At 46.1% G+C, this 27,499-nt stretch overlaps 1 protein-coding gene across 2 annotated transcripts in view; it reads left to right on the top strand.

Moving 5' to 3' along the window:
• ARID4A (AT-rich interaction domain 4A) overlaps window positions 1-27,499 on the top strand; it is a 93,684-nt gene that overhangs the window by 34,836 nt on the left and 31,349 nt on the right. Inside the window, exons 10-12 of one of the 2 annotated variants that reach the window (XM_048485903.1) lie at window positions 2,620-2,696; window positions 5,808-5,974; window positions 25,038-25,110. In XM_048485903.1, the coding sequence (XP_048341860.1) occupies window positions 2,620-2,696; window positions 5,808-5,974; window positions 25,038-25,110 (317 nt within the window). Of the gene's footprint in view, window positions 1-2,619; window positions 2,697-5,807; window positions 5,975-15,928; window positions 16,448-25,037; window positions 25,111-27,499 lie in introns of those variants that run through there. The other variant, XM_048485904.1, reaches the window with a different exon arrangement.

The raw sequence follows: 27,499 nt of genomic DNA, 5'->3' as shown, positions 1-27,499 counted from the left end.
GGTATAAATCTGAACTCTTCTTCTAAAGTAACTAAGAGTGTTGTTTCCTAGGCCGAGCATTTTAAAGTTGCCTCTGCTTGTCTTGAAAGTTGAAAGGAACTCAGGGTTAAAATACACTGAAGTATATGGTCCTCTATGCCACGGAGAGAAACCCATTGTACTGTGACCTCCCTGTAAAGGGTGCCAGTCATAGATGCAGGCAGAACATTGGGAGCAAAAACTACCAGACCACAGCCCCACAGCCTCGAAAGCCCACAATGCTCAGTTGATTCTGGCCAAGTCTTCAATAATACATATATAGTCTTCTCTTGAGAGAGATCCAGCATGGCGTAATGCTTAGAGTATGGGTGTCCAACTCTGGTGCTTCAGATGTACATGGACTACCAATTGGCCATGCCAGTAGGGGCTGATGGGAATCATAGTCCAGGAATATTTGAAGCACCAGAGTTGGACACTCCTGGCTTAGAATACCGAACTAGGATCTCGGAGATCCAGGCCAACTTGGAGAACTAGGTTTGAATTCCCCATTCTGTTGTTGAAGTTTGCCACGTGGCTTTGGGCCAGTCACTTCCTCTCAGCCTAACCTACCTCTCAGGGTTGTCGTGAGACTAAAATGAAGGAGAGGAAAATGATGTAAGTTGGCTTTGAGTTCCTACTGGGGAAGAGAGGTGGGTGTCAATGAAGTAAATACACTAGAGAGGTATGTGATTGAGTGGTCTGTAAACCCAAGAATGTTTTAATTGATCACCCCTCTGGCTTTGACAAGTTATAGTTTGAAATAGTTGTTCATACTAGCAAAAAACTTAGGGATGTTGGTGTTAGCACAAGTTGCCATGTAGTTCACACCAGGTAATGCTCAATGTTAGAGAAGCCGTCGTTTTTGTTTTCTGCAACACCCACACATGAAATCTAAAAATAGCCTCAGAAAACAGTGGCAGGCTGCTGCAGGAAACGACAGTCTTCCTTGTGAGCAGGGATTCCCTTTCGATTGAGAGATTGGGCTCCTTAACATGGGATCCCTCTGTTGAGTGAGCGAAATATGGCTGACTTGCGCCATCTTGATTTTTTCAAGCCTGCAGCCCTAATATGTGCTCCTTCAATTTATTCATCACTCCATATAAGTGCCCTTGCATGTGTGAACATGCAGGAGAGTGGCATGTATTTCATACCTGGCAGAAATACTGGATTTGGTTGGTATTGGAGAGAGAGAGTGTGTGTGTCTTTGCACTAGAAGAAGAGGAGGAGTTTGGATTTATATCCCCCCTTTCTCTCCTCAGGGAGAGTGGAGACTCAAAGGGGCTTGCTTACAATCTACTTTCCCTTCCCTTCCCCCACAACAAACACCCTGTGAGGTGGGTGGGGCTGAGGCAAAGAACTTTGACTAGCCCAAGGTCACCCAGCTGGCATGTATTGGACTGCACAAGCTAATCTGGTTCATCAAATAAGCCACACCTCATGTGGCAGAGCAGGGGGTCAAACCCGGTTCTCCAGATTAGAGTGCACCTGCTGTTAACCACTGCACCATGCTGGCTCTCATAAGTATATACTTTGAATGTTCAGGGTTTTTCAAGTGCGGATTGCTTCACTGTGCTGCACTGGTTCAGCATGATTATCTCCTGCGAGGTTGTAGCCATTTCCCTCTTTGCAGAAAAAAGTTGGAGTCCAGTGGCACTTTTAAGACATGCAGACAAAAGATTGTTGATCTTAAAGGTGCCACTGGACTCATTGTTCTCATCTGCTTCAGGCCCCTATGACTACCCACCTGAATCCCTCTTTGCAGTCAGGGAAATCTGGCTGAGAGCTGATGATTTCTCCAAACCCAATCAGCTGAGCAAGGATTTGACTTCCTGTGCCCCAAGGTCCTTGGCTGACACTGTTGCACAAAACGGCTGAAACAGTGAAATCAAAAGCTGAACTCTGGTTGCAGTTGTGCCTTTTGATGCCACAACTCCTGTTATATAGCTAGTGGATGCTAAAAAATGTAGGCTTTGACATTATAGCTGCCACCTTCTCTGAGAGCCAGCGTGATGTAGTGGTTAAGAGCAGGGGGACTCTAATCTGGAGAACCAGGTGTTTCTCCTCTCGTACACATGAAGCCTGTTGGGTGACCTTGGGCCAGTCACAGTTCTCTCTGAACTCTGTCAGCATCACTTGTCTCACAAGGTATCTGTTGGGGGAAGAGGAAGTGAAAGTGGTTTGAAAGCCATTGTGAGACACTATGTGGCTGAGAAAAGTGGAGTATAAATCCAAACTGTTCTCCTCCTTCGACCCTAGTGGTTTTTTGTCTATGGGACTGCTGTGATGAGGGGGAGGGACGTTTTTCCCCATGAAGGTCTGCTCCCACACTGATGAATCTAACCTTTTAAATTTGCCCTGTAATTTTGGTTGTAAGGGTTATTCTCTCAAGTATGCAAAGTTTTTAACTTGACTTAATTTAAACATTGAAAAAATTTAAAAATTGAAATAGTTGGACAGGATTTAAGAATGTGTTTTGTCACCGGCAGTACACATTTGTTATCAGCCAAGGAAATGTATTTATAATATACGGCTTAATGGAAAAATATTTAGCACACTGAAAAGCCTGCCGAGTTATAACTTTTCAAAACGATTCCCTTTCAGCTATTCGGTAGCCAGAAAGAACATTGAGGAATTAGACATCCTAAACATTACCAAATCCAAGCAGACTTCTACCAAAGGTAAACTTCAAAAGTTATCCTTTAGATGACTAAAAAACGAATGAGTCTTGCAGTGTAGTGGCATGAGGCTAGATGTGAAGTTACCCTTTTTATCCCATATATGATAAATTGGCCGTTCACCCTTAAGAATTAGGATAATTAATTTCCAGGGGACTTGCTCCAAAGCAGCTGTGTTTAGGATTACAATAGTACCTACTTGAGCCCAAGTGGTATTAATCCCATTGATTTCGGCACATGTTCCTACCGGTAATTGGTTCTTATGTGTGGTTCCCTGGTTGTAGAGCAAGACAATAAGAATTTGAAAGCTGTGCTGGGTCAGACCAAGGTCCATCAAACCCCACAGTCTGTTCACACAGTGGCCAGCCACGTGCCTCTAGGAAGCCCACATACAAGACGAGTCCAGCAGTATTATCCTGCCTCACCATCTACCCTTGTCTCTGTCACACCTGCTAATATAGAATTTAGTTTTTGCAGACTGAGAGAACATGCTCCAGAGATCAGGGCTAGCCACATTGCTGGGGGAAAGAGTTCTTCCAGTGGGAGGGGGATGTATCGTGTGGGGAAAACATTGAGCACCCTTAAGAATATAAGAAGAATCATAGAGTTGGAAGGGGCCGTACAGGCCATCTAGTCCAACCCCCTGTTCAGTGCAGGATCAGCTTAGAACATCCCTGACAAACGTCCATTCAGCCGCTGCTTGAAGACTGCCAGTGAAAGGGAGCTCACCACCTTTCTAGGCAGCCGATTTCACTTCTGAGCTACTCTTACTGTACATAATCTGTTCCTAATATCTAGCCGGTACCTTTCTGTTCATAATTTAAACTCATTATTGTGAGTAGGAGCCCTGCTGGATCAGACCAGTGGTCCGGTAGTCCAGCACCCTGTCTCACAGTGGCCAGTCATTTGCTCTGGGGGGCCAACAGAAAGGGCAAAGCGTCTGAGGCCTTCCCCTAATGTTGCCTCCTGACACTGCGATTCAGAGGCTGGCTGCTTCTGCATGGAGACAGACCTTTCCTCAGTAAATCTATCTAATCCCCTTTTAAGGCAAACGATGCTTCAGGCCATCATAACATACACAATGGATTGGGAAATTCCTGGAGGTTTGAGGATAGAGCCTAGAGAGGGTAGGGTTTGGGGATGGGAGTGGCCTCAGCAGAGTATAATGCTGTAGCATTCATCAAGGAGCAGCAGTGGCGTAGGCGGTTAAGAGCTCGTGTATCTAATCTAAAGGAACCGGGTTTGATTCCCCGTTCTGCCGCCTGAGCTGTGGAGGCTTATCTGGGGAATTCAGATTAGCCTGTGCACACACGCCAGCTGGGTGACCTTGGGCTAGTCACAGCTTCTTGGAGCTCTCTCAGCCCCACCCACCTCACAGGGTGTTTGTTGTGAGGGGGGAAGGGCAAGGAGATTGTAAGCCCCTTTGAGTCTCCTGCAGGAGAGAAAGGGGGGATATAAATCCAAACTCTCCTCCTCCTCCTCCTCCTCCTCCTCCTCCTCCTCCTCTTCTTCTTCTTAAGCAGCCATTTTTTCCACAGAACCTGATCTCTGTCATGCCGAGAGCAGCGGTAATTCTGGGAAAAACGTTGGCAAACTTAACATCTCCCACTGCTGTTTCTGTAGTCCGAATCTCCCCCTCAGCAGAGCTGTTTTCCCTCTGAACAAGTGCATTTCAGGGATTTGTTTACCTGAGCGCAGTGTGGTTAGGCCTTAATTTCTCTAGAGTAATGCCTGTCTTGACAGAATGGTTGTGAGTAGGGTACACAGATCTATAGAAGCAGGGATACTAAGTAAACACAACTGTCTGTGTAAAGGACACAAGTGGCCACTGTGGAGCTCAGATGGTGGAAGTAGCAAGAGTTTGGGACCTACCTAGACCTGAGGAAAAGAAGAGCTGCAGGTTTGGGTGTGGTGTAGTCAAATCTGCACTCCTGCCCATCCCTGTTTTCTGCTCCCTACCTCAGTAGACTAGTAAGGGCTGTTCGACAGTGGAATGCACGGCCTCAGAGTGTGGTGGAGTCTCCTTCTTTGGAGGTTTTTCAACCGAGACTGGATGGCCATCAGTCGAGAGTGCTTTGACTCTATCTTCCTGCATGGCAGGGGGTTGGTCTGGATGGCCCTTCTTCCTGCTCCATGATTCTGAAGACTGCCAGTTCACATTAACTTCCGTTGCATGCAACACTTCCAAAACACCTTGTTTCTACTGTCACACAAGGAAGGGCATCTTGGTATGGCCAGGAAGGAAGTCACAGCAAGCCAATCATTCTGGAAGAGGATTTGCTCATTCACTTGACAATCTATAGGCTGTTGCCTGGTTGTCATGGAGATTTGCATATTTCAGATTTTTAGTGTCAAAAGTATTTTTTTTAAGGATAATGTTTGGAAGGGATGTTGATCTAAGTTTACTTGCAGCCCTATGTAAGTGCTTAAAAACTAAAGTTAGCCATTGGCAACATGCATTTGGAATGAGGGCCAGCATGGAATAGTGGTTAAGAGCAGTGGACTCTAATCTGGTTTGTTTCCCCACTCTTCCAAGTGAAGCCTGCTGGGTGACTTTGGACGAGTCAGAGTTCTCTCAGAATTCTGTCAGCCCCACCTACCTGACAAGGTGCCTGTTGTGGGGCAGGTAGGAGGGGAAAGGGGTGGAAACATTGTTCCTTGTATTCTTCTACATGGGATTGTGAGAACATTCCCAAAAGCCAACTTTCCCACACAGGATCTTTTGCTATGCCTTTTTCCATGCCATGTGAATAACAGGAATTAAAGTATGCCGTGGCTTAAATGTCCTACATTATAAGAACTGGACAGTTTATCTGAAAGCGTAGGATGACAATTTCAGGATGCCCGCGATCATGAGCAAAGAGCCAGTTATTGGTACTCATTTCACATTACCTGACACAAAAGAATAAATTTGAGAATGCCCCTTAATGTTGTTAAAACCCTGGGGATTACTCCTTCCACGTTTCCCTTGATAAACGCTGCACTGAACTTGGCAGTCTTAACATGAAATGTAGAATTGTTGAGCGAGAAGGCTAGGCTAGTGCTAGTTGGTAGTTATGCATTTTTGATTCTTGGTACCTTGAGTGAGTAACCACGGGCCGTTTTCCTCCAAAGGGTTGCAAGAAGCAAGCTTCTTTTTCAACCAGAAAGTGATACCTGCGAACTGGAAGATGGACATGCGCGAAATCTTGGAATCGTCCAGCAGCGACGAAGAGGAGGGAGCAGAGGCAGGGAGCGACGAAGAGGAAGACAAAGGGGAGCATAAAGAAGAAGAGGTAGCGGTAAGTGTGTTGTCTTTTGTTGTTTTAGCAAGCATGTAGCTCAACGAGCATGTGACATACCCCAAATATAATAACATTATGCCACGCTTGTAAAACAGTTTTCAGAGATCTTTACTACTTGATCCTTTTGATGCTGACTTGAAAATTAGGGCTAGTCTCTTCAGCCGGCTTGCTTTCAGGTAAACGGTATGGGTTGCTGTTTTACTGGAAGATGCTGAATTAATTAAAAAAAATTATTTTGAATTTATATCCCGCCCTATCCCCGCAGGGCTCAGGGTGGGTCACAACAATCAATAAATACAATCCATAAAACAAGAAAACATTTAAAATAGAACCTTACAACAATTAAAACAATAGTACAAAACGGCAATAACAATATACATTACAGAATTATTACAAAAGTATATGGTAGCATAATCCCTTCCAACTTGCCCTGCTCCTCCTTCCCCCAAACCCGGAGACCGAAAGAAGATGACTATAATTTGTTTGGTCTGACTGGCTAGATGGAAAAGGCCTGGTGGAACAGTCCGGTCTTGCAGGCCCTGCAGACCTGTGAAATCTCTTGCAGGGCTCTGATGTCTCCTGGAAATTTGTTCTACTAGGCCAAAAAAGCCCTGGCGCTTGTAGAAGCCATCCAGATATCCCTCGGGCCATGGATCAATAAATTGGCCATGCTGGCAGGGGCTGATGGGAATTGTAGTCCATGAACATTGGCGCACCATAGGTTGGCCACCCCTACTCTAGATCATCACATCTCTTGTCTGTTTAAGAGCAAGTTTCCCTCTGATTTCCGTGGTGGGTTGCAGGAGGCATTATCTAACAGAGAGATGGGATGGATTTATTTGTACTTCTCCTTATTGATTGATTGATTGATTGATTGATTGATTGATTGATTGATTGATTGATTGATTGATTGATTAGGTTTATATACCGCCCTCCCCCGGAGGGCTCAGGGCGGTGAACAACATGTAAAATAGAGCACATATATCAGATTAAAATCCGTTAAATATCAGTTAATACAGGCTCTAATAAATATAAACTCTACCCCATTAAAATGCAGCATTATTAAGATCATATAAAAGATGGTGCCTACTATCAATTCTAACCCAAAGGGAAGGGCGGCAGGATCCACTTGATGTAACAACACCCACTAAACCAGGGGTCTGCAACCTGCAACTCTCCAGATGTTCATGGACTACAATTCTCATCAGCTCCTGCCACCATGGCCAATTGTAGTCCGCGAACATCTGGAGAGCCGCAGGTTGCAGACCCCTGCACTAAACGGATCAGGTCAAGATTAGCATCACCACCCATGCCCAGACATTTCCCACCCCAGTGTCTCAAGGGAAGCCACAAATAGGACATAAAGGTAAGAACTGTGCCTCACTGTTGCTACCCAGCAACTGACCTGCTGCTTCAGAAGATGGATGAAATGTGATTGATTGAACTCTGACTCACAAATATGGCCTGCTAGGAGAACCATGTACCTGCTCCATGCGTACATTTGGTTGAATAGACTTTGCTAGTTATTCAGTCCTGTAGAAATGTATTCAAGAGGTAAGGCCAGTTGAGTTCCCATTGAGTACGATTGTCGCACCTTGATCTTCAGAGATACTTGTATTTTTGAAGGTGAACGCAATTACATTTCAAGAGAGCTTTTCAAAGGAATTCTGTCTAAAATTCCATGGATTAATATGAACGGTGTGGCTCATTTAGTTCATCTCGCTCAACGAGAGGCTATCCCAAGAATCCTCAGCCTTGCTGAAACGGTGAACCACTTTTGGAATTTGAGAACGGGTAGAGAACAACTGAGAGCCAGTGGGTCGTAGTGGTTGCAAGCATCAGACTTTAATCTGGAGAACTGGGTTTGTTTCCCGTCTCCTGCACCTGAAGCCTTCTGGGCCAGTCACAGTTCTCCCCGAACTTTCTCACCCCACGTAGAGGCAGGCCACCTTCTGAACGCCTCTTGCTTTGAACGCCCCACAAGATTACCATAAGTCAGCTGTGACTTGGTGGCAAGCACATAAACAGGTTAGATTATAACAGTGATGGCGAACCTTTTCGAGACCGAGTGCCCAAATTGCAATTCAAAACCCACTTATTTATCGCCAAGTGCCAACATGGCAATGTAACCCGAATACTGAAGCTTTAGTTTAGAAAAAAAAGTTGGCTCCGAGGCGTGCGTTACTCGGGAGTAAGCTTGGTGGTAGTTGGTGGCTTTGCTTTGAAGCAACCGTGCAACTCTTCCAATGGGTGAATCAAGACCCTAGGAAGGTTTACTCAGAAGCAAGCCCCGTTGCCAGCAATCTGAAGCCTACCCCCAGGTGGCAAAGCTGATTGCAGTAATCTTTAGTTCCTCATATGAAAATCAGTGGTGTTTAACAGCATTTAACAGGGTTACCTACACTGCTTCCCCAAAACTAGGTTTTAGGTTTAATCCTAATAAGCCCAGCGACTCAGGCCAGCCTAGATGTGTGTGGGGGGGACTCTATTTGCACGTGCCCACAGAGAGGGCTCTGAGTGCCGCCTCTGGCACCCGTGCCATAGGTTCGCCATCACTGGATTATAACATTTAATTTTTAAAAAATGGTTACCTTGGTGGTTTAAATCATTTTTAAAAAATCTATAGGGGGATGATAGTTCAAGAATCGTTCGAAAGCTGACAGCTTAAATGTGCAGCTCTGAAGTCCGGTTTATACTGCAAGGTTTTGGAGTGGGGCGATTGCTTAGGAGCACATCTTTTGGGCTGTCTTGCTATGCTCCTGGGTCCCAGGTGTGGTTTTTTTTGTGCGGATATCCTCTGTCGTATTATTGCGCTGGCCTCTGATATGGAACCATCTGGAAAATACAGGTGTGTTTTTTTCTATGTAAAAATGGTAGTGGACTATGTATGGCAAGGAGTGGTGGTGAGGTGAGATCCAGGCATGGGGAACATGAATGTGCTGTTTGCGGCTTTCAGATGCAACCGCTATACATGCCATGTCCTGAGACGATGGGGATATGTGTCACGTTCGAAGGTCTGTGTGCTTGCAGTGGCTTTTTGGTCGATCCCTTTTTTGTGGGGGTGGGATAGCATTAAAGCTGTGTCTACAGATGCTCGCAGCTGTACATCATCAAGATGCCACAACGTCAGCTATAGATTAATTCATACCAGCTCGAAATATTTGCAGAGTCAGAGTGCAGCTGCAGTCTTTTGGTAAATCAAAGACGGAGTTTTTCTCCCACTAGTGTTTCAAAAGGGAAGCACTTATTCCTTGAACTGACTTTGTTTTCCTTTACGTTATGTAGCCATATTTACACAATAACCTCTCTCAGCCTTCAGGTTGAAGTCACAGGAAATTGTGTGTTTCTATCAGTGCTCTCTACAAAAATCGTGGAACCCAACTCTATAGTATACTGGAGCCCCCTGAAGCAGTGTTGAATTCTCTCACTTAATTGAAAAGAAGTTTATACATTCTTAAAATATGTACAAACTCTCCTGTTCTTAACTTCTTTCTCATTCTAGTCCCAAGAAGACCAGGATCATTCTCATGAAACACAGCTTCTTAAATGTGTTTTAGAAGTTGCTTTAAAAGAAAACGCACTACAAGGGTCAGTGCTATCAGTCACAAACCAGGAAAGGGATTTGGGCGTCTTAGTTGATAGTTCCATGGGAATGTCAACTCAATGCATGGCAGCTGTGAAAAAAGGCAAACTCTATGCTGGGGATAATTAGGAAAGGAGTTGATAATAAAACTGCAAGGATTGTCATGCCCTTGTATAAAGCCGTCTGAGGGGGGGGATATGATTGAAGTCTATAAAATTATGCATGGGGTAGAAAATGTGTTGACAGAGAGAAATTTCTCTCTCTCACAATACTAGAACCAGGGGGCATTCGAAAATGCTGGGGGGAAGAATTAGGACTAATAAAAGGAAACACTTCTTCACGCAACGTGTGATTGGTGTTTGGAATATGCTGCCACAGGAGGTGGTGATGGCCACTAACCTGGATAGCTTTAAAAAGGACTTGGACAGATTTATGGAGGAGAAGTCAATCTATGGCTACCAATCTTGATCCTCCTTGATCTCAGATTGCAAATGCCTTAGCAGACCAGGTGCTCAGGAGCAGCAGCCGCAGAAGGCCATTGCTTTCACATCCTGCATGTGAGCTCCCAAAGGCACCTGGTGAGCCACTGCGAGTAGCAGAGTGCTGGACTAGATGGACTCTGGTCTGATCCAGCAGGCTAGTTCTTATGTTCTTATGTTCATGTTAATTTTATGCCATGGATTGGAAGATGCCCGTGTCGTCTTTTGCCAGTAATTCATACCATTTCATAGATTTTTCATTACCATAGGTTTAAAAGGATCCATGGAAAAAATTAGTTGGAATGTAATATAGGGCACTTCTTTCTCACCTTTCACCTGTCTTGCAGACAGAACAAATTGAGGTTACTGATGACTGGTACTCCCATCCAGTTTAGGAAGCTGTCTGGCATTAAGGAACATAAGGGAAAGATAATGCTGAAATGGGAAAGAACTGTAGGAATTTTGTTAAGAAGATCTTTAAGCTGCTTTATTTTCTATGTACACTTAATCTATCAGGTTATGTAAAGACACTGTGTAACCTGATAGATTAAGTGTACATAGACAATGAAGAGTACATAGACCCTTCAAAATCAAATAAACAGGGATCTTCTTGCTTTTTGCTCAAACTTGCTTGGTAGAGGAGTGTTAAATGTGTGTATCTCACTGCAACAATTGTTTCGACTTATGATTCCATTTGTATGAGTTATGACAAAATGGGAGACTGACAACAACATGGGACCCCCCTCGTTGCTTACCTTCAAGGTAGACTTCCTGAAAAATGGAAAATGCTCTTAATAGGCAGGACCATGCCTGTGTTTTTTCCTCTCTTCTCAAATATTGATTGTATGTAATACAGGAGATTAAGTTCTGGAATTAATGGGCAAATTGAAAACTAAAAAGTCTCCAGAACTGTGTGGCGTATCCGTGAGGGATTGTTTATCTTCTAACTGGTGTGTGTGTTAAAAAAAACTTGTAAAACTTGTTTTGGTTGGGAGGCTAGAAAGTAGGTAAAAATGACACCGATTTCTGAAAAGGGGTTCCAAGTAGATTCAGAAAACTGCTAGTAAGTTAGTCTGACATGAAGCTGCCTTGTAGGCCCGCATATGCAGCATAATGCACTTTCAATCCGCTTTCAGTGCACTTTGCAAACAGTTGTGAAAGTGGATTGCAAGTACTGAACCAGAGCCTGGCAAGCTCAGTTGTTGTCCATTCCAGCTCTCCAGGGTCTCTGTTAGAGGTCTTTCAGCTCTCCAGGGTCTCTGTTAAAGGTCTTTAAGGCATCTACCGTCTGGTCTTTTTTAAAATGGAGATGCCAGGCAGTGGCATAGCGCCCAGGGGGAAGGGGGGTGGGGTCTTGCACTGGGCATGCGCCGGTTCAGGGGTGTGGCGGGGGTGTTCCGGGGCAGCGGGGGCGTGACAGGGGTGCAGGGCACCCCCCTCGCTACGGTTCTGATGCCAGGGACTGAACTTGGAGACTTCTGCAAGCAAAACTGAGGTTCTTCCTCTGAGCCGCAGCGTCTACATTCTATTCTAGGTATATTAGTGGGGCTATCATTGAAGAGAGTACTATTAAGTAAACAGAAAACAAACCAACATATGGATAAGAGTGATCCAATATAGAATTTATATACTTGAACTTCCAGCAGGCTTATATATGTATATTAGGATTTCCATTGCGTTTTTGATTATCATTGAAGTCATATCTCTTGTGCCTTGACATACATGAACTCATATTCCCAGGGGAAACAACTCTTAGAAGGCACAGATCCGGCAAAGGGTAGAAACTGGCGAAGGATCAACAGCCTTGAGCTTCCTTCGAGAGGGGAAGGAAGCAGGAAAGGCCAAATCAGCAGCCAAGCAAAAGGTTTTTACGTCCCCGTTCTGTTGTTTCATGATCAGAGCACCTCAAATAATTGCTTAAGATTGTCCGTTTTGACCCAAAGTGGTCAGAGTTGTCCCAATCACGAAAGAAACGATAAATAAGAAATACTTTTAATTAACCATCTTTCTTCTGTTCCTTTTATTATAAAAGGAACAAAAAACCCCTCTCATCTAATAGTCATTTGAAAGTTAGGAGAACTGGTCATTTCCCCCCTTCCTTTTTTCCTTTTCTCTCCACCTCCCTTTCCTCCTTGGCGTGATATATTGATGCTTCTTGGTTACGAGGGGTTGGTGTGCGGATGATGTTTTTTATCTCCCTTGGGCTGTTATCACGGCACCATGATGTTGACTGGAATCTATTGCCACTGACTTCATTGTTTTACCCTAAAGGATTGTTGGAAGCCGCCCTGAATCCATACAAGAAAGGGAGGTCTAGAAGTCACATAAATAAAATTAAAATAATGAAAATGGGAAGCTGTGCATTGGTGTGTTGCTGCTTTGAGTGGGCCATTTCGGTGCCTGTGACGATGGGAGATGGATTCAGAGTCAAGAGAACAGAGACCTCAAGTTGACCGGTTGCTCTTTTCCAGGGCTCTTCCCCTGATTTTTACCAAGGCTCCTGAAAAGCCAGCCATGTTCTTACTGTGCAAGTATTTCAGAACCCAGAACCCAGAGGGGAGCAGCAGTGGCGTAGGAGGTTAAGAGCTCGTGTATCTAATCTGGAGGGACTGGGTTTAATCCCAGCTCTGCCGCCTGAGCTGTGGAGGCTTATCTGGGGAATTCAGATTAGCCTGTGCACTCCCACACACGCCAGCTGGGTGACCTTGGGCCGCATCTACCTCACAGGGTGTTTGTTGTGAGGGGGAAGGACAAGGAGATTGTAAGCCCCTTTGAGTCTCCTGCAGGAGAGAAAGGGGGGATATAAATCCAAACTCCTCCTCCTCTTCCTCTTCCTCCTCCTCCTCCTCTTCTTCTTCTTCTTCTTCTTCTTCTTCTTCTTCTTCTTCTTCTTCTTCTTCTTCTTCTTCTTCTTCTTCTTCTTCTTTCTTCTTCTTCCTCTTCTTCTTCTTCTTCCTCTTCTTCTACCTCTTCTTCTCCTTCTTCTTCTTCTTCTTCTTCTTCTTCTCCTCCTCCTCCTCCTCCTCCTCCTCTCCTCACAGTTCTTTCAGCCAGATTGTGTTTCTTCTTTATTGTTTCTATCGTGATTGGGACAACTGTGGATCGCTTTGGGCGAAAACGGACAATCTTCACCAATCTCGCTCAGAATTATTTGAGGTGTTCTGATCACGAAACAACGGAATGGGGATGTAAAAATCTTTTGCTCGGCCTGCTCATGTAGCAGGATCCTCCACGGACCAAGAGAGACCATCAGGAGGAGAGGGATCTCTGGCAAACTGTCATTCAGCCCAGCGGAACGACTGCAGAGCCAGAAGTGCTCTGTTCAAATATCTACCTTGCAAGGAGAGCTGAAACCTTAATCTGTGATATGAGGAAAGGCAACCTGTCTTAAAGAACCACTAGATGTGAAGGGGTAGGTTCTGGGTTCTGAAATACTTGCACAGTAAGAATGAAGCCTGCTTTTTCAGAAGCCTTGGTAAAAGTCAGGGGAAGAGCACTAGAAAAAACAAACTGAGATGTTGGTTCTGGTGGGTTTTCTGGGCTGTGTGGCCGTGGTCTGGTGGATCTTGTTCCTAACGTTTCGCCTACATCTGTGGCTGGCATCTTCAGAGGTGAATCACAGAGGAAAGTCTGTTACACACGGTGTCCAGACTTCCCTCTGTGATAACAGACTTCCCTCTGTGATACACCTCTGAAGACGCCAGCCACAGATGCAGGCGAAACGTTAGGAATAAGATCCACCAGCCCCAGCCCGGAAAACCCACCACAACCAGTTGAATCTGGCCGTGAAAGCCTTCGACGATAAACTGAGATGTGTTTTTCCTGTCTCATTGAAGAACTATTTTCTACTGCAACTTTTTTTTAATTAAATGAGCAGAGGTGGGATAGCTATGATGCCCTGTTTTGTCTGCTGTCTGCTGGTTTTCCAGCCCTTGAATTCACGGTGGGACTTTCCTCTGGGCTTTCCTTTTTCAATGGGGAGATGGTTAGAAGCCGAGTTGCCAGTTCCGAGTTGGGAAACTCCTGGAGATTTGGGGGCGGAGCTTACAGAGGGGCAGGGCTTGGGGAGCGGAATCGTGGGATCCTGCCTGCGGAGCAGCCGTCTTCTCCATAAGTCACCTCCGTCATTTGGAGATCAGTTGCAATTTTAGGAGCTCTCCAGGCCCCACCTGGAGGTTGGCAACCCTAGTTACAAGGCTTCACCCTTGTAAAATGCTTGGGTCAATGCTGGAGCGAGGGGGAAAGATGGTGAATCTCTTTCCCTGCTTAGTTTTGGGGTGTAGTGGCCGTCCCAGTCAGCCTTGGGTCTTGCTCACAGGGAAGGCCGGAGTGCTGTGAGAGAAACTATTGTTTATTTTGGTGGTCTTGTTGCTTCTGTTTGTGGCCTTCATGGGACCTAAGAGCAGGCTGAGGATCCTTGTGGTGTCCTCTTCTCCATTTGCTTTTTTTCTTGGCATAGTAGCCAAATGCGTTCTTTGTCTCAACGCTCAGAGTCCAGTGGGAGTTTTGTTTGTGGCAGAGGGGAAGCTCTCTGTGAACTTGATTCTCTGGATTGAGGTTTTTAATAGTTGGGAAGCCATGGGGTTTGAGGGATTCTTAAATGTGAACCCTCCCCCGCGAAAGCAATCTAAAACAAAAGCTGAGAAGTCACCTCCCCTCCAAGAATCCAGCTGTAGAACATCGCTCCCGTTGGCAGAGAGCAAAGCTTGTCCTTTTCTTCATCTCTCCAAAACCCTGCAGTTTCACGTGCTGCTGGGTGTGTGTGTGTGTGAATCTTGTGAATTCTGTCTGGTTTCAAAACCTGGCCCTCCCGGGAAGAAAACAGGCCGGACTTTTTCTTTTGTTTGCGCCACATGGAACGCCGAGCCCGTGCGGAGCCGAGAAAAGCGGAGCAGCAACTTGGCTGCGTCGAAGTACAACGTTGTTTCCCTTTCGCTTCCCCCTCCTCGGTCTGTGGTCTCGGAAGGCCGAAAACAGAATGGCTGTTCATGCTTAGAGGCTGCCTACGGGGTTGCCATGGCGATGCACTGTTGGTTCCCAGTGAGCATGCTCCGCAAAGAGGGGAAGATTTAGCCAAAGCTTGGCTGGCTGCCCGGGGAGGTTTGCCAGATGCTTTGAAATGGGCTGTCTCTTTCTCTTCCCTTTCATGTAATGTCTGATTTTTGTGCGCGCGTGCGTGTGCGTGTGTGTGTGTGTGTGTGGGAAACATGGATGAGCATGTAAGCGATGCTGCATAACAGTGGGCTCGGTGCAGCATGAGGAGGGGAGGGGACATTTGCAAGTTAGGCTGAAGTACAGCGAGGCATGGTGAGCAGGCTGTAGGTAGACAAGGGGGACAATATCACCGCTGCTCACTTGAGAGAGAGAGAACGGCGGCAGCACGTAGGTAAGGCTTCCTTGCATGTTCGGTCTGTAGCTTTAAGAATGGCGGGGAGGGGTGTTTGAGGGGCCAAGATTTGTATAAGTTTCCCGATCTCTCCCAGCGACTTGGTGGTGCATGCGGTCTTTTTCTCTCTTTCCGTACAGGAAGAAAGGGAAGCCTGTTTTCCGTCCTCGCCGTGCCAGGAAAAGCAGTGGCTTTTGCTAACAAAATGGAGTCACTTTCCATGCAAGCATGCTAATAACTGGGCGAAATGTAAAAAGCCTGATCATTTGTGGAATGTGAAAGCTCCCCTCCCCTCCCCCTTCCTTGTGTTGTTATACACAGAGAATAGGCCACATTTTGCAGGGTGTGAACTGTTGCAGCTCGCACTGGCTCCCTCTCTCCCCCTACCTCCACCCTTCAGCATTTGTAAATATCCTGCTTCGCAGGTAAGTGACTATCAAGGACGGCCCCTTTTAACTGGATATTTTATACCTTGCAGCCTTGCTTCCAAAGAGCTTTCTGTCTTTTCGAACAAAAGGCAAGGGAGGGGGGGGGAGCTTTGTTTTTCAAAAAGAAAAAAAAGAAAAGGAAGAAGGCAAGCATTCCTGTGGAGTAAAAGGACTTTCCCCCCAAGCCTGATAGGGAGAAAAGAAGCTGTGGAGGAAAAGTAAGAATGGTAAAAGTACATGGGAAGGAGAAATCTGTAGAATCTATTGTTTCATGTAGTGGTGGAGAATGTCCTCTCCCCCCCACCCCCCCACCCCGCAAAAGAAAAGATGAATATTCAGAGATGAAGCTAGCTGATAGGACACTGGATTTAGCTCTCCTGCTGTCAGCAGAAAAAACTGTCATGCTGAATCATTAAGCCAAATTAACATTTTCAGGTTCTCAGACATAGGTTAGTCTCCTTTTCAATGCGCTGTCTCCTTCTCTCCCCCTCCCTCCCTCCCCCCAAAATCTCTCCGAGGAAAGTAGTCAGGAATTTTGTCAGAGGTTACGCTCAAGGGGCCACTGCCGACTTGAAATGCAGACAGAGTCAGCCAGTAAGTAAATAATCTTCATGTGCTTTCTCTATCTGCTTTATGAACTGGAGCATCTTTCACTTGGCGTGTTCGGGAAATAACGGGTAGGCAGAAATCCTCCTTTTCTAATCAAGCCAACAAATTATCCGAGGCTAGCTTCTTTTTGCCGAGACGTTGCCATTTTGGCGATCCCGTGGTATGTTTTGGCTGCACGGAAGCCTTTCCCAAGAGTGCTGAGCTTACCTGCAGACGGTGGCTTTCGACCCAACACTTGAACAACTACATCATCGGTTTCAGCGGAGCTTGTATGAGGTATTCGTGTGTTCTGCAGGAATGTGCAGAAATTACGTAGTAGCACTTCTTTGCGGGGTCGCTTTTGGGCTGCTGCTCCCTTTCCTCAAAGCATATCTCAAGATATCCATTTCTGCCTCGTCTTATTGTCAGTGAGGTAAGTGAGATGGATGGCTTCCTGTGTTCTGAGCAGCCAGCCCAGGACGTATTGTCAAAGGCTTCCACGGCCAGAATCCCCTGACTGTGGTGGGTTTTCCGAGCTTTGTGGCTTTAGTCTGGTCGTTTTCGCTCCTAACATTTCTCATAAGAACAAGCCTGCTGGATCAGACCAGAGTCCATCTAGTCCAGCACTCTGCTACTCGCATCTGGGGCTGGCATCCTCAGAGGCGGGTCACGGTAAGAGGTGCCAGAGCATAGCCACACAGCCTGGAAAACCCACAACAGCCAGTTCAGCCAAGGACTCACCCAAATTTCTGTGGCACCATTCTTACCCCATTCCTCTCCCCTCCGCCCCATGCAAACTTGATATATGTGGTGAATTGTAGATTAGAATCTGATATGAATCAGGCCAGTAAATCTGCTAGGAACACAGGTCCTTTGAATTGTCCAACAAATCAACTGTGACTTTTGCTTCTTCAGAAACACCTGTATTGGGTTCAGATGTGTCTGAGGAGACTTGCAAAAAAACAACAACCCTGGTTGTCGTGCTCACTGGGTGTCTTAAGATAGTTTTGTGGTTGTTTACCTTGTGCGCCCCTCACTAGAACAATCCCTTGTACTGTTCAAATGACAAGGTCTCTTTTTTCCAGCTCTCCCAAAAGTAGCGTGCGTTGTATTTTGAACGATAATCGGTTTCCCATCCAGGTTTCATCAGTTTCGAAAAGTTTTATTAATTTTCCTGTTCACGTTGCTTGGACGTGAGCCACTCCTTTTCTGGGGGTAAGCATCTGATTTGTCAAATCCAAATTCTTGAGCTGTAAGCCAGATCTCCGCTCAACCCTGTCAGTAGCCACTTGTTCAAATTTCCCTGTGGCTAGTAGTTGCTTTGTGCTGATGGGACCTCTAAATCTCCAAAGTTTATCCAAACTGGGACCACACTCACCCTTCTTTGGACTTCACGAGGTTCAAAGGACTGTGCTTCTCTCGCTGAAGCACTGCAGTTCTTGCACCCTGAGAACAGGCATTTCCCCCTTTTTCTCATTGGATGCAATGGTTTGGAGGAGATCTTCGCTAAACTAACATCTGTTCCCTTCAGCGGCAAGGGCTTGGCTTTCTTTGCACATCATACAATGCGGGGGGTGGGGGGAATCTAATGGAATCCTGAATTAAATTTTTAGAACTGGGAATGTGGGATTTTAGCAAACAGCTGGTAGCTTTTACTACTGTTCTTCCTTTACGCTCCTCTTCACTGGCCTTGGGAAATCAAATTCTTAGCTGAAAACCCCATGCAGCTATCGTTGCATGTTTTAAGCACACACACACACACAAATGACAGAAAGCATGCAGGAGTTGCAGTTTGAAACTTCTGTAAAAACCTTATATATGTAAAGTTAAATCCAGACACTCCTGTCTGTTTTGCCTCTATGACCGATGGTAGACAGTCTATAGCTACTGCGGTATGATTATTGTATCTGTTGGACTCTTGTCCTTGCTGGAAGATAGATGTCCTTTCCTGTGAGCTGCCCGTGGCATTTTGTTGTTCTTGGAGTGCTTCTCATAGGTGATTTCTTAGTTCTTGAGGTCAAGCAATGCAGCAAGATGTTTGCAGCCTCTTGGCTGACTTAGAATGCAAAAAGCCAAACTGCAACCTTCCAGCACGTTCTAACACCTTGATGCTTGCGCAGCTGCTATTATACTTGCTTTTGCATAAAACATATGGACTCATAAGTCCTTCTAAAAATAGGCTTCTTCATCCTTTAGGGCAATACCGATGGGGGCAAGATTGTCTGATTTGCGTACGTTAAAGTCGATGGCTCCTACTGCCTTTCCTCTTTTCCGAAGAGTCACTATTCTGTTGTTACGCTGCCTTTTTTAAACCTTGTAGTGCTTAAAATGGAAGCAGATATTTGAATGTCACTGGGTCCCACGATGGCTTCTTAGAACTTGGCTGTCAGTTTCAATACATGATGGCCATGCAACTATAGCATGAACTGCTTGTTCACAGGCCTAAACAAACAGTGCTGTTCGCGTCTATGGGTATTGGAGAAATCCTATCTCAGTCACTGTACTTGCTCCGTCAGCTGTTTAAAAGTAATAATTTGACTCCCTTTCATTTTCCTTTGTAATGAATCAGAATCATAGAGCTGGAAGAGACCCCAAGGGCCGTCAAGTCCAACCCTCTGCAATGCAGGAACACCCAATCAAAGCACTCCCGACAGATGGCCATCGAGCCTCTCTTTAAAAACCTCCCAAGAAGGATTCTCCACCACACTCCAAGGTAGTGCATTCTACAGTCGAACAGCCCTGACTGTCAGGAAGTTTTTCCTGATGTTTAGGTGGAGTATCTTTTCCTTCACCTTGAACCCATTACTCCTGGTCCCAGTCTCTGGAGCAGCAGAAAACAAGCTTGCTCCCTCACCAACATGACATCCCTTCAACTATCTAAACATGGATATCATGTCACCTCTTAACCTTCTCTTCACCAAATGCACCCTTCTTCAAAAACGGAACGATTCACTTTTAAATTGGATTTAAAATATTGGAAGGACAGAGTCCCAGGTCTGCAGCAGTGAATAGTTACATTGGTAGAAACTGTATTTAGCTAGGTGGGAGAAACTTTGCCTGCTCCCACCCATGCCCATAATAGAGGTTATTTAATGTATTGTCGAAGGCTTTCACGGCCGGAATCACTAGGGTGCTGGGTGGTTTCCGGGCTGTATGGCTGTGTTCTAGCAGCATTCTCTCCTGACGTTTCACCTGCATCTGTGGCTGAAGATGCTGTGAAGATGCCACCACAGATGCAGGTGAAACGTCAGGAGAGAATGCTGCTAGAACACGGCCATACAGCCCGGAAACCACACAGCACCCCAGAGGTTATTTAACCTTATTTTAACAGGCACAAGGAAGAATTTTGGTTAACGAGAGTAGCAACCTTTTTTTTTTGCACAAACCTCTGCCAGGTATGTGACATTAAATGCATAGACTTAAAACAAATGGAAACATGGCCTGGATCCTAATTACTGCAAGCCAGATGGTACTTGTGGAATGTGATTTTCTTTCTCTCCCAATCCCAAGCACACACAGTCACTCCAGAAGATGAAGAAGAAGAAGAAAGAGTTGGGTTTTTTTATATCCTGCTTTTCTGTACAGAAAGGAGTTTCATAGCAGCTTACGATCGCCTTTCCTCCCGCCCCACACAACAGACACTTTGTGAGGTAGGTGGGGCTGTGAGAGTTCTGAGAGAACTGTGACTGGCCCAAGGTCACCCAGCAGGCTCCATTCGGAGGAGTGAGGACTCAAACGCCATTCTCCAGATAAGAGTCAGCCACTCATGTGGAGTAGATTTGGGGTTTGATTCCCCAGATTAAGATCCACCTTCTCTTAACCACTACATCACACTGTCTCTCACAGAGGGTGGCAGCCATAATATCACTGGGTGGACTTGATGTGGAGGAGTGGGGAAACAAACCTGGTCCTCCAGGGTAAAGTCAGCTGCTCTTAGCCACTACACCACACAGGCTTTCTCCAGAGGGAAAGAGGATATTCTTAGACAACATGGTTCCCAGCCCGTGGGTTAGAACTCTCAGTTACGTTACACAGCCCCACCTCCTGTGCCATGAGTCCTTAAAGAGTTCCTTTTTGGCTGCGTCTGCTTTCTAGAGCAGGGGTGTCCAACTCTGGGACCCCAGATGTTCATGGATTACAATTCCCATCAGTCCCTGCCACCATGCTGGCAGGGACTGATGGGAATCATAGTCCATGAACATCTGGGGGGCCAGAGTGGGACACCCCTGCTCTAGAAGGGCCTGCAGATCTTGCCTCTCCCTAAGCAGCAACCCACATCTCCAGCCTCTTGTTACCCACACATATTGTGGAACAGCCGAATGGTGAAGGAAGGTTATGCTGGACACTCTTGCCTTGTTCCTCATTGTGGTGCTCCAGCTGTGTTGCCCGTGTCTTGCGTGAGTAGCCCTGAACAGAATGGCCCAGGCTAGCCTGATCTCATCAGATCTTGGAAGCTAAGCAAGTTAGTCAGCTTAGTTAGTTAGTTTGTGGTTAGTATTTGGATGGGAGACCACTCAGGAAGTCTAGGGTCACTACACTGAGGCAGGCAACGGCAAGCCACCCTTGAACATTTGTTGCCTTGAAAACCACGCAGGGTCAACATGAGCCACCTGCGACATGGTGATAGTTTATACACATCCAGCCATCATTTGCTTGCTTCCCACGGCCCCAGCTTTGAAACCTGCAAAGTCACCCCTCCGGCTCTTTCTCCTCCTGTCACGTAAATGATGTCTGATGGCTTCTGGACATGTGCTGGACACTTGGGTGGGTTGCTGGCTTTAGCACCAGGTCGGGTGCAGCACAAACCCCTGCAGTGGGAAGCAAAACGATTTAAGGGAGGAGATTCCCTTGCCTTTTGCTCCCACCAAGGTGTTGTTGACTTCAAGCCCTCTGGTTCTGTTTGGCAGTCTTGTCATTAACCTATGGATCGATTCAAGGCCAGTTTGCCTTTGTGTATGTCAGGCATGTCTTCTGGAAACAAGTGACAGCTTCCTGTTCCGGGCCTGTTTGTCCCCTAATGTGATAGGTCAGGCCATCAAATGTAAATGAACTATTTTGACAATATATTGTTGCAGGCTTTCACGGCCAGAATCAACACACTGTTGTGGATTTCGTGTAGGCACAGTCTGGTAGTTTTTGCTCCTGACATTTCAGCCCCATGTATGGTTGGCTCCTTAGAGGCATGTTACGGTAAGATGTGTTTCTCTCCGTGGCACGCTGTGGAGTGATGCAACTGCAAATGAACACCCAGACACATGCAAGTATGCCTCACCCACCTGTGAGGTGGACAAAATATATATCCCACCACGCCATCCCTTCACAGTGGGCCACAGAGAGAAATGCATCTTACCATATGCCTCTAAAGATGCAGGCAAAATGTTAGAAGCAACAACTGCTGGACCATGGCCATACAACTCAGAAAAACCCACAACAGCCAGTATTTTGATTGTAGCATCTAACAGGACTTCCCTTACCTAAAAATGTTTGCCCCGTGATCTTTTCCCCTTCTAAAAGTTTAATGAAGAAGTACCCAGACATATCTTATTTTAAATTGTGAAAGGCGGTGTGAAGCTCATAAACAAACCGGAGATTTCAAAATCCATGGAATGAACATGACTTGGTTGGAAACGTGCTTGAGATTGAAAAGGCTGAGCCAAATGGCCACTGCAGTTCAGTGCGCTAAATGTTTGCTGTGCCATCTTCCCCCCCCCCCCCCCCAGAAACAATGGAAGGATATGAACAGTGATACACCTTGTGAATGTCACCTTCCTCCTGCCCCAATAAGCATAAGTGTCAGTCAAGGAGAAACAAATTTGTTTCCTATTTGGGCTGTGAAGTGCTTTCAGCAATTAGGGAAAGCCCAATAAGGGCCAATTTTATTGCTAAAATTTCGACAGGCCTGTCTTGTTAACCGAAACATTGTTTTCTGTTTAATATGGAACCCTACAATCAACAGGGTGTCTGGAGAGGGAAGAAAGCCCTTGCAAGAAAAATCTGCTCCCCCCAGATATTTTTTCTCATTTCCAATGCAGGTTGGGCTCTGTGGGACCTGTTTTTTTCTGAGTGATCTGTCGATACAAAGGCAACCCGGTCCGAAAGAGCCATTCATGCGGCTCCGCCCAGAATCTCTAGCAAACTGCGTGTGCATCGTGTTCCACTGAAACGTATTCACATTTGCAACAAGCAGAAGCAATCGGCAATTTCCCCTCCAGTGCATAAATACGGTGGAGCTGGTTGTCCTTGCTGCGCCTCCCCTGATTTGATAACTATTAAAAGCCACAACAGTCGGGATTCTGTCATATACGGGATGGTGCAGAATGGTGCGATGTTGCCGCAGAAGGTCAGACCAGACCCAGCAGGTTGAAATTAAATCAGAAAGAGTTGTTGGCTAAACATTAGGAAGAACTTCCTGACAGTGAGAGCAGGTCCTTAGTGGAGCAGGCTCCCTTGGGAGGTGGTGGTGGGGGGGTCTCTTTCTTTGGAGGTTGTGAAGCAGAGGCCAGATGGCCATCTGATAGCAGTGCTGATTTTGTGAACTTAGGCAGCTCATGAGAGAGAGGGCAGAAAGGGATGAGTCAGCGCCCAACTCTCACGACCCTTTCTTACATGCCCAGGGAAATGCTGATTGCTGCTTTGAGTTCAGGAAATAATTTTCCTCCAGACTGGCCAGGGGGTCCTGGAGGTTTTTGCCATCTTCTGGGCATGGGGGGGGGGGGGGGGACTTGTGAATTTCCTGCATTGTGCATGGGGTTGGACTAGATGATCGTAGAGGTCCCTTCCAACTCTGTATTTCTGTGATTTATGTGAAAAGCACCACCTGTAGTATTTAAAAATTGCATTTCTGCTGTTCAGAGGTTTGGGCTCCTAGCTTCTGTGACTAGAGTGGAATTCACAGGTGAGATCCTTGCGTGCTCCGCACACTGTCTTGTTGACTCCCTGCAAAACCAGTCCAGGTTGTCAGACTGGGGTGAAGGGGCGCCTGAACAATATAGGATGTGTGGTCATTCCCCTGCGCAAACTTCTCTGCAAAGGGAAAATAGGTGGAGATAGTTTCTGCAGATTCCTCCTAATTGTTCTAAGCCTCCTTGGCTTCCCTCTGTGGGTTTCTGAGGGTTTCCTTGATCTTTGAGGAGCAGCTTTTTGGAGAGGACAGGATGTGGGGTGGGGGGACGCAAAGGTCCCTTTTGCCTTCTTTGCTTGGAAAAGATTTGATCACACTCTCCATCAATATTGTTGGAAAGATTCAGCATTATTATTGCAAGACCATTCCTTTAGTCTGCCTCGGCTTCTGCCTGGAAGAAAAAGGGGGCTCACCTGAATTGGCAAAGCATCATGTCGGAAAATGTGGTTGGTCACATGTGAACTGTCTTTTAGTGCAGTTGGGCCATTGTTCCCTCTAGCTTCACATCAACTGCTATGATACCTGGTGAGTCAGATCTTCCTCACCTGACATCCTTCAGGTGAGAGGGACTGTGGTTTGATCTTGAGACCATAGATATGCAAAGCATGTTTTCTTCCTTTAATCCTCTCCTTACTTCTAGCAAAGCAAAGCAAAGCATGGGTATTCAGAAGTACATCCGACTGAATTAAGTCTCCGTGTGCAAAGTGCAATCAGATTGCAACTGAATGATGGTTCCATACAGTTCTCTAGGCAAATGATGTTCAGGGGTGATTTGCCATTGCCTGTATCTGTATCTGTCTCCCATTCAAATACTAACCAGGGTTGATCCTGCTTAGCTTTTGAGATCTGAAGAGATCAGGCCAACCTGGGCCATCTAGGTCAAAACAGGATTGGACCAAGTTTACTCCCTAGTCGGTGTATGTAGGATTCCATCCTTGTTTTTGTAATTGTACTTAAGGTTCCATGAGGCAGTCTTTTCAGCAGAGAAAATAAAACAGTTGTGGCTGATGCATCTGGAAAAAACTTGGGGACACAGCACCCAATTATAATTGTTCTTTGCTTCCTGACACTAACTCTATTTACAGTCCAGTGGGCTCTTAGTGTGCTGCATTTAGGGGTTCCTGCAAAATGAAGACTGACTTTGCTAGCCTCCAGAGTCCTAGCTACTATTCATCTGATGTCTCCATCCAAGATGTGTTCTTGTCCTCTTAATGCGTAGTATTAAACTTGTGTTCATGTGACTAAGCGGCTTGTATGCCAAAGTGTCTATTTCTGTGAATGAATTCTCTCTGAGATAGCTTTTTTTAAAAAGAATTGGATTTGTATTCCCCCCCTTTTCTCTCCTCTAAGAAGACTCAAAGAGGCTTACAAACTCATTTGCCTTCCTCCCCCACAACCGACACCCTGTGAGGTAGGTGGGGCTGAGAGAGCTCCAAAGAACTGTAACTAGACAAAAGTCACCCAGTTGGTGTGTGTTGGAGTGCCCAAGCTAATCTAGTTCACCAGATAAGCCTCCACATCTCAAGTGGCAGCGGGGAATCAAACCCGGTTCCCCAGATTAGAGTGCACCTGCTCTTAACCACTATACCACATTGGCTTTCAGATTTTGTGGGACTGTGCTGGGCAGGTAAAATGCTGGTAATAGCTATTAGGGCAAATGCGCCTAAAAATGTCTTTTCTGTTTGTTTTTGACAGCCAGAGGAAGAACCTGATCCGGAAGAGAGGGACAACTTCCTCCAGCAGCTTTACAAGTTTATGGAAGACAGAGGTAACCTTGCCTCTCTTTAACTGGCATGTGGAACAGAGATGCCTGAAGCAAGAAAATTGAATTGTATCACCCAAGGCTTTCACAACCGGAATCAGCTGGCTGTTGTGGGTTTACCAGGCTGTGTGGCCATGGACTGGTAGTTTTTGCTCCTAACATTTCACCCGCTAGGACGTGGACGAAACGCTAGGAGCAAAACCTACCAGACCACGGCCACACATTCCAGAAATCCACAACAGCCAAACCGAACTGTGTCTTAAAAGTGCAGTTATTTGCATCTGTTGTGATAATGCATGCAAAGGGCTTCGATCCCCTCCGAAGGCCCCAATCCTGTGTACCCTTTTATGAGAATCTCCCACTGAACACAGTGGCTCTAATTTCTGAGTAAATGTGCCGAATAGTGTTACAGCACCGGGCATTCAGTTTCTTTGGCGGCTTCTACCCAGCCTATAGCCCCTTCTGCACATGCAGAATAATGCATTTTCAATCCATTTCCACAATGGTTTGCAAGTGGATTTTGCTATTCTGGACAGCTGCAAAGTGCATCGAAAGTGGATTGAAAGTGCATTATTCTGCATGTGCGGAAGGGGCCTTTCATAGTTCCTCCACTTGTTACAAATTTATTTCATCAGTATCACAACACATATCTAAATATGCTTTTCGACAGGCTAGTTCCGTATTAGCATAATAAAGAGAGGCGTATTTCATTTTACCATTCTCGAGCCTCAGATTTTATTCTAATGAGGATTCTTCCCCCCCCCACCCTGTATAAAGTGCAAGCTGTATAAGGAGGCTTCCTAGAGCAGCTGAGCAAATGAGCTGCTTCTTACCTGCTTAGGACTTTCATGTTCCATCTCTTTTTAAAGATACAAGCTCCTAATTCCTAACAGGAGACCAGAAATCAAATGTGGCCTTCCCAGAAATCACACTGCTCCCCTTGTTAACCCAACTGTTACCCACTGGTTAAGATGAACCCCTTAAAGAACTATACCCTTTTCCACCAAAAGTTCTAAGCGCTCTCAGTCATGGTGCGGCGGAAGTGAAAGTACCATGTTTCCGCAGGTGAAAATAGTCCCAAATATCTGTGAGCATTAAAGAATATTTTTAAAATGCAGCCTTTGTCGAAACTGGTTAGAGGAGAACTCTGCCCTAAGCGTTGCAAGCAAACTCCAGCTGGCTGAGGCCAAGCTCATTATATTGTATGGTACTGACCTGTTGCTGGGTTGCCTCCATGAACTTCCTTATTCTGACTGGGATTTTGCCTTCCCCCGCCCCCGCCCTGCCCTGCCCATCTTTCTCCCACTTTCTCCAATTGCAGCCGCCCTTACTGCTGGGTGGGCCTAGCTTAAGGTGACCAGACATCCAGCTTTTGGCGGGACAGTCCCGCCTTAAACCAATCTGTCCCGCCTCCCGCGGGGTTTTTTACCTTTCCCGATTTTGCCTTCTGGGGCGCTCCCCTTTTCCCGCCCTGTGACAGGACGGGAAACTGGGGAGCGCCCCAAAAGGCAGTGCGCTCCTGCGGCCGCGCACGTGCACACGCAACCCGTCCCGGTTTAAAAAGGTGACAATCTGGTCACCTTAGCCTAGCTGCCAGCCTGAATGCCCAGCAGTTCCAAGGCTCGGCCATGATAATGTCTGCTGCTTTGTTATTCCCCCTCCTTCGAAGATCTGGGGCAGAGATAGGTTCAGGACGGAGGGATGCGTATGTGAGCTCTGGCCGTTAGAAGCTTATATATGGGGATCAGGGGCCAGAAACTGGTTCTGAGCCACATTTGCCCCTATCTCTGCATGGATGGGGAATGATTGAGTTGTCTCCCACCCCCAGCTTTTCTTTTTGTGGGGAGTCTCCTAAGCAGTAGGAAGCAAAGGGGTAGGGAGAGGACAAAGGGGACAGCCTGGTATCCGGAGTTAGGTGGGCACTAGCACAGCCTAGGCTGAAGGGTGGGGTGTGTTGGAGGCACAATGCGATTTTTCTTTATTTTTAATTTTTTTGTTTAAAAAGGGGGTTGGAGAAAAGAGCAAGGCAGACATTAGGACCCCTGTGGAGCACTGAACTACAAATAAGGTCCAGGAAGAAGTGGCAGATGAATTTAGAATTGTACTTTGGTCTTTTGATAGAAAAGAGTATAGGTCAACACTTATAACTCCGGCTCCCTCCCCCCCCAAGATTGTAGTCTGACAAACTGACCACACCCCTTTTCTAGGCAATGCTGAACAAAAGGTTCTTCCATGATCTTAATTCTAGATCTCAGTGGCCAGCTGTGAACAAAACTCATTTCCATTTCTATTGCAGCCTGAGGTTCCAGTCCAGGGGTCTGCAACCTGCGGCTCTCCAGATGTTCATGGACTACAAATTTATTTATTTATTTATTTATTTATTTATTTATTTATT

This window comes from Sphaerodactylus townsendi, linkage group LG02, assembly GCF_021028975.2.
Source record: "Sphaerodactylus townsendi isolate TG3544 linkage group LG02, MPM_Stown_v2.3, whole genome shotgun sequence".
NCBI classification, from domain to species: domain Eukaryota; kingdom Metazoa; phylum Chordata; class Lepidosauria; order Squamata; family Sphaerodactylidae; genus Sphaerodactylus; species Sphaerodactylus townsendi.
This window is presented reverse-complemented; position numbering and strand designations above follow the sequence as displayed.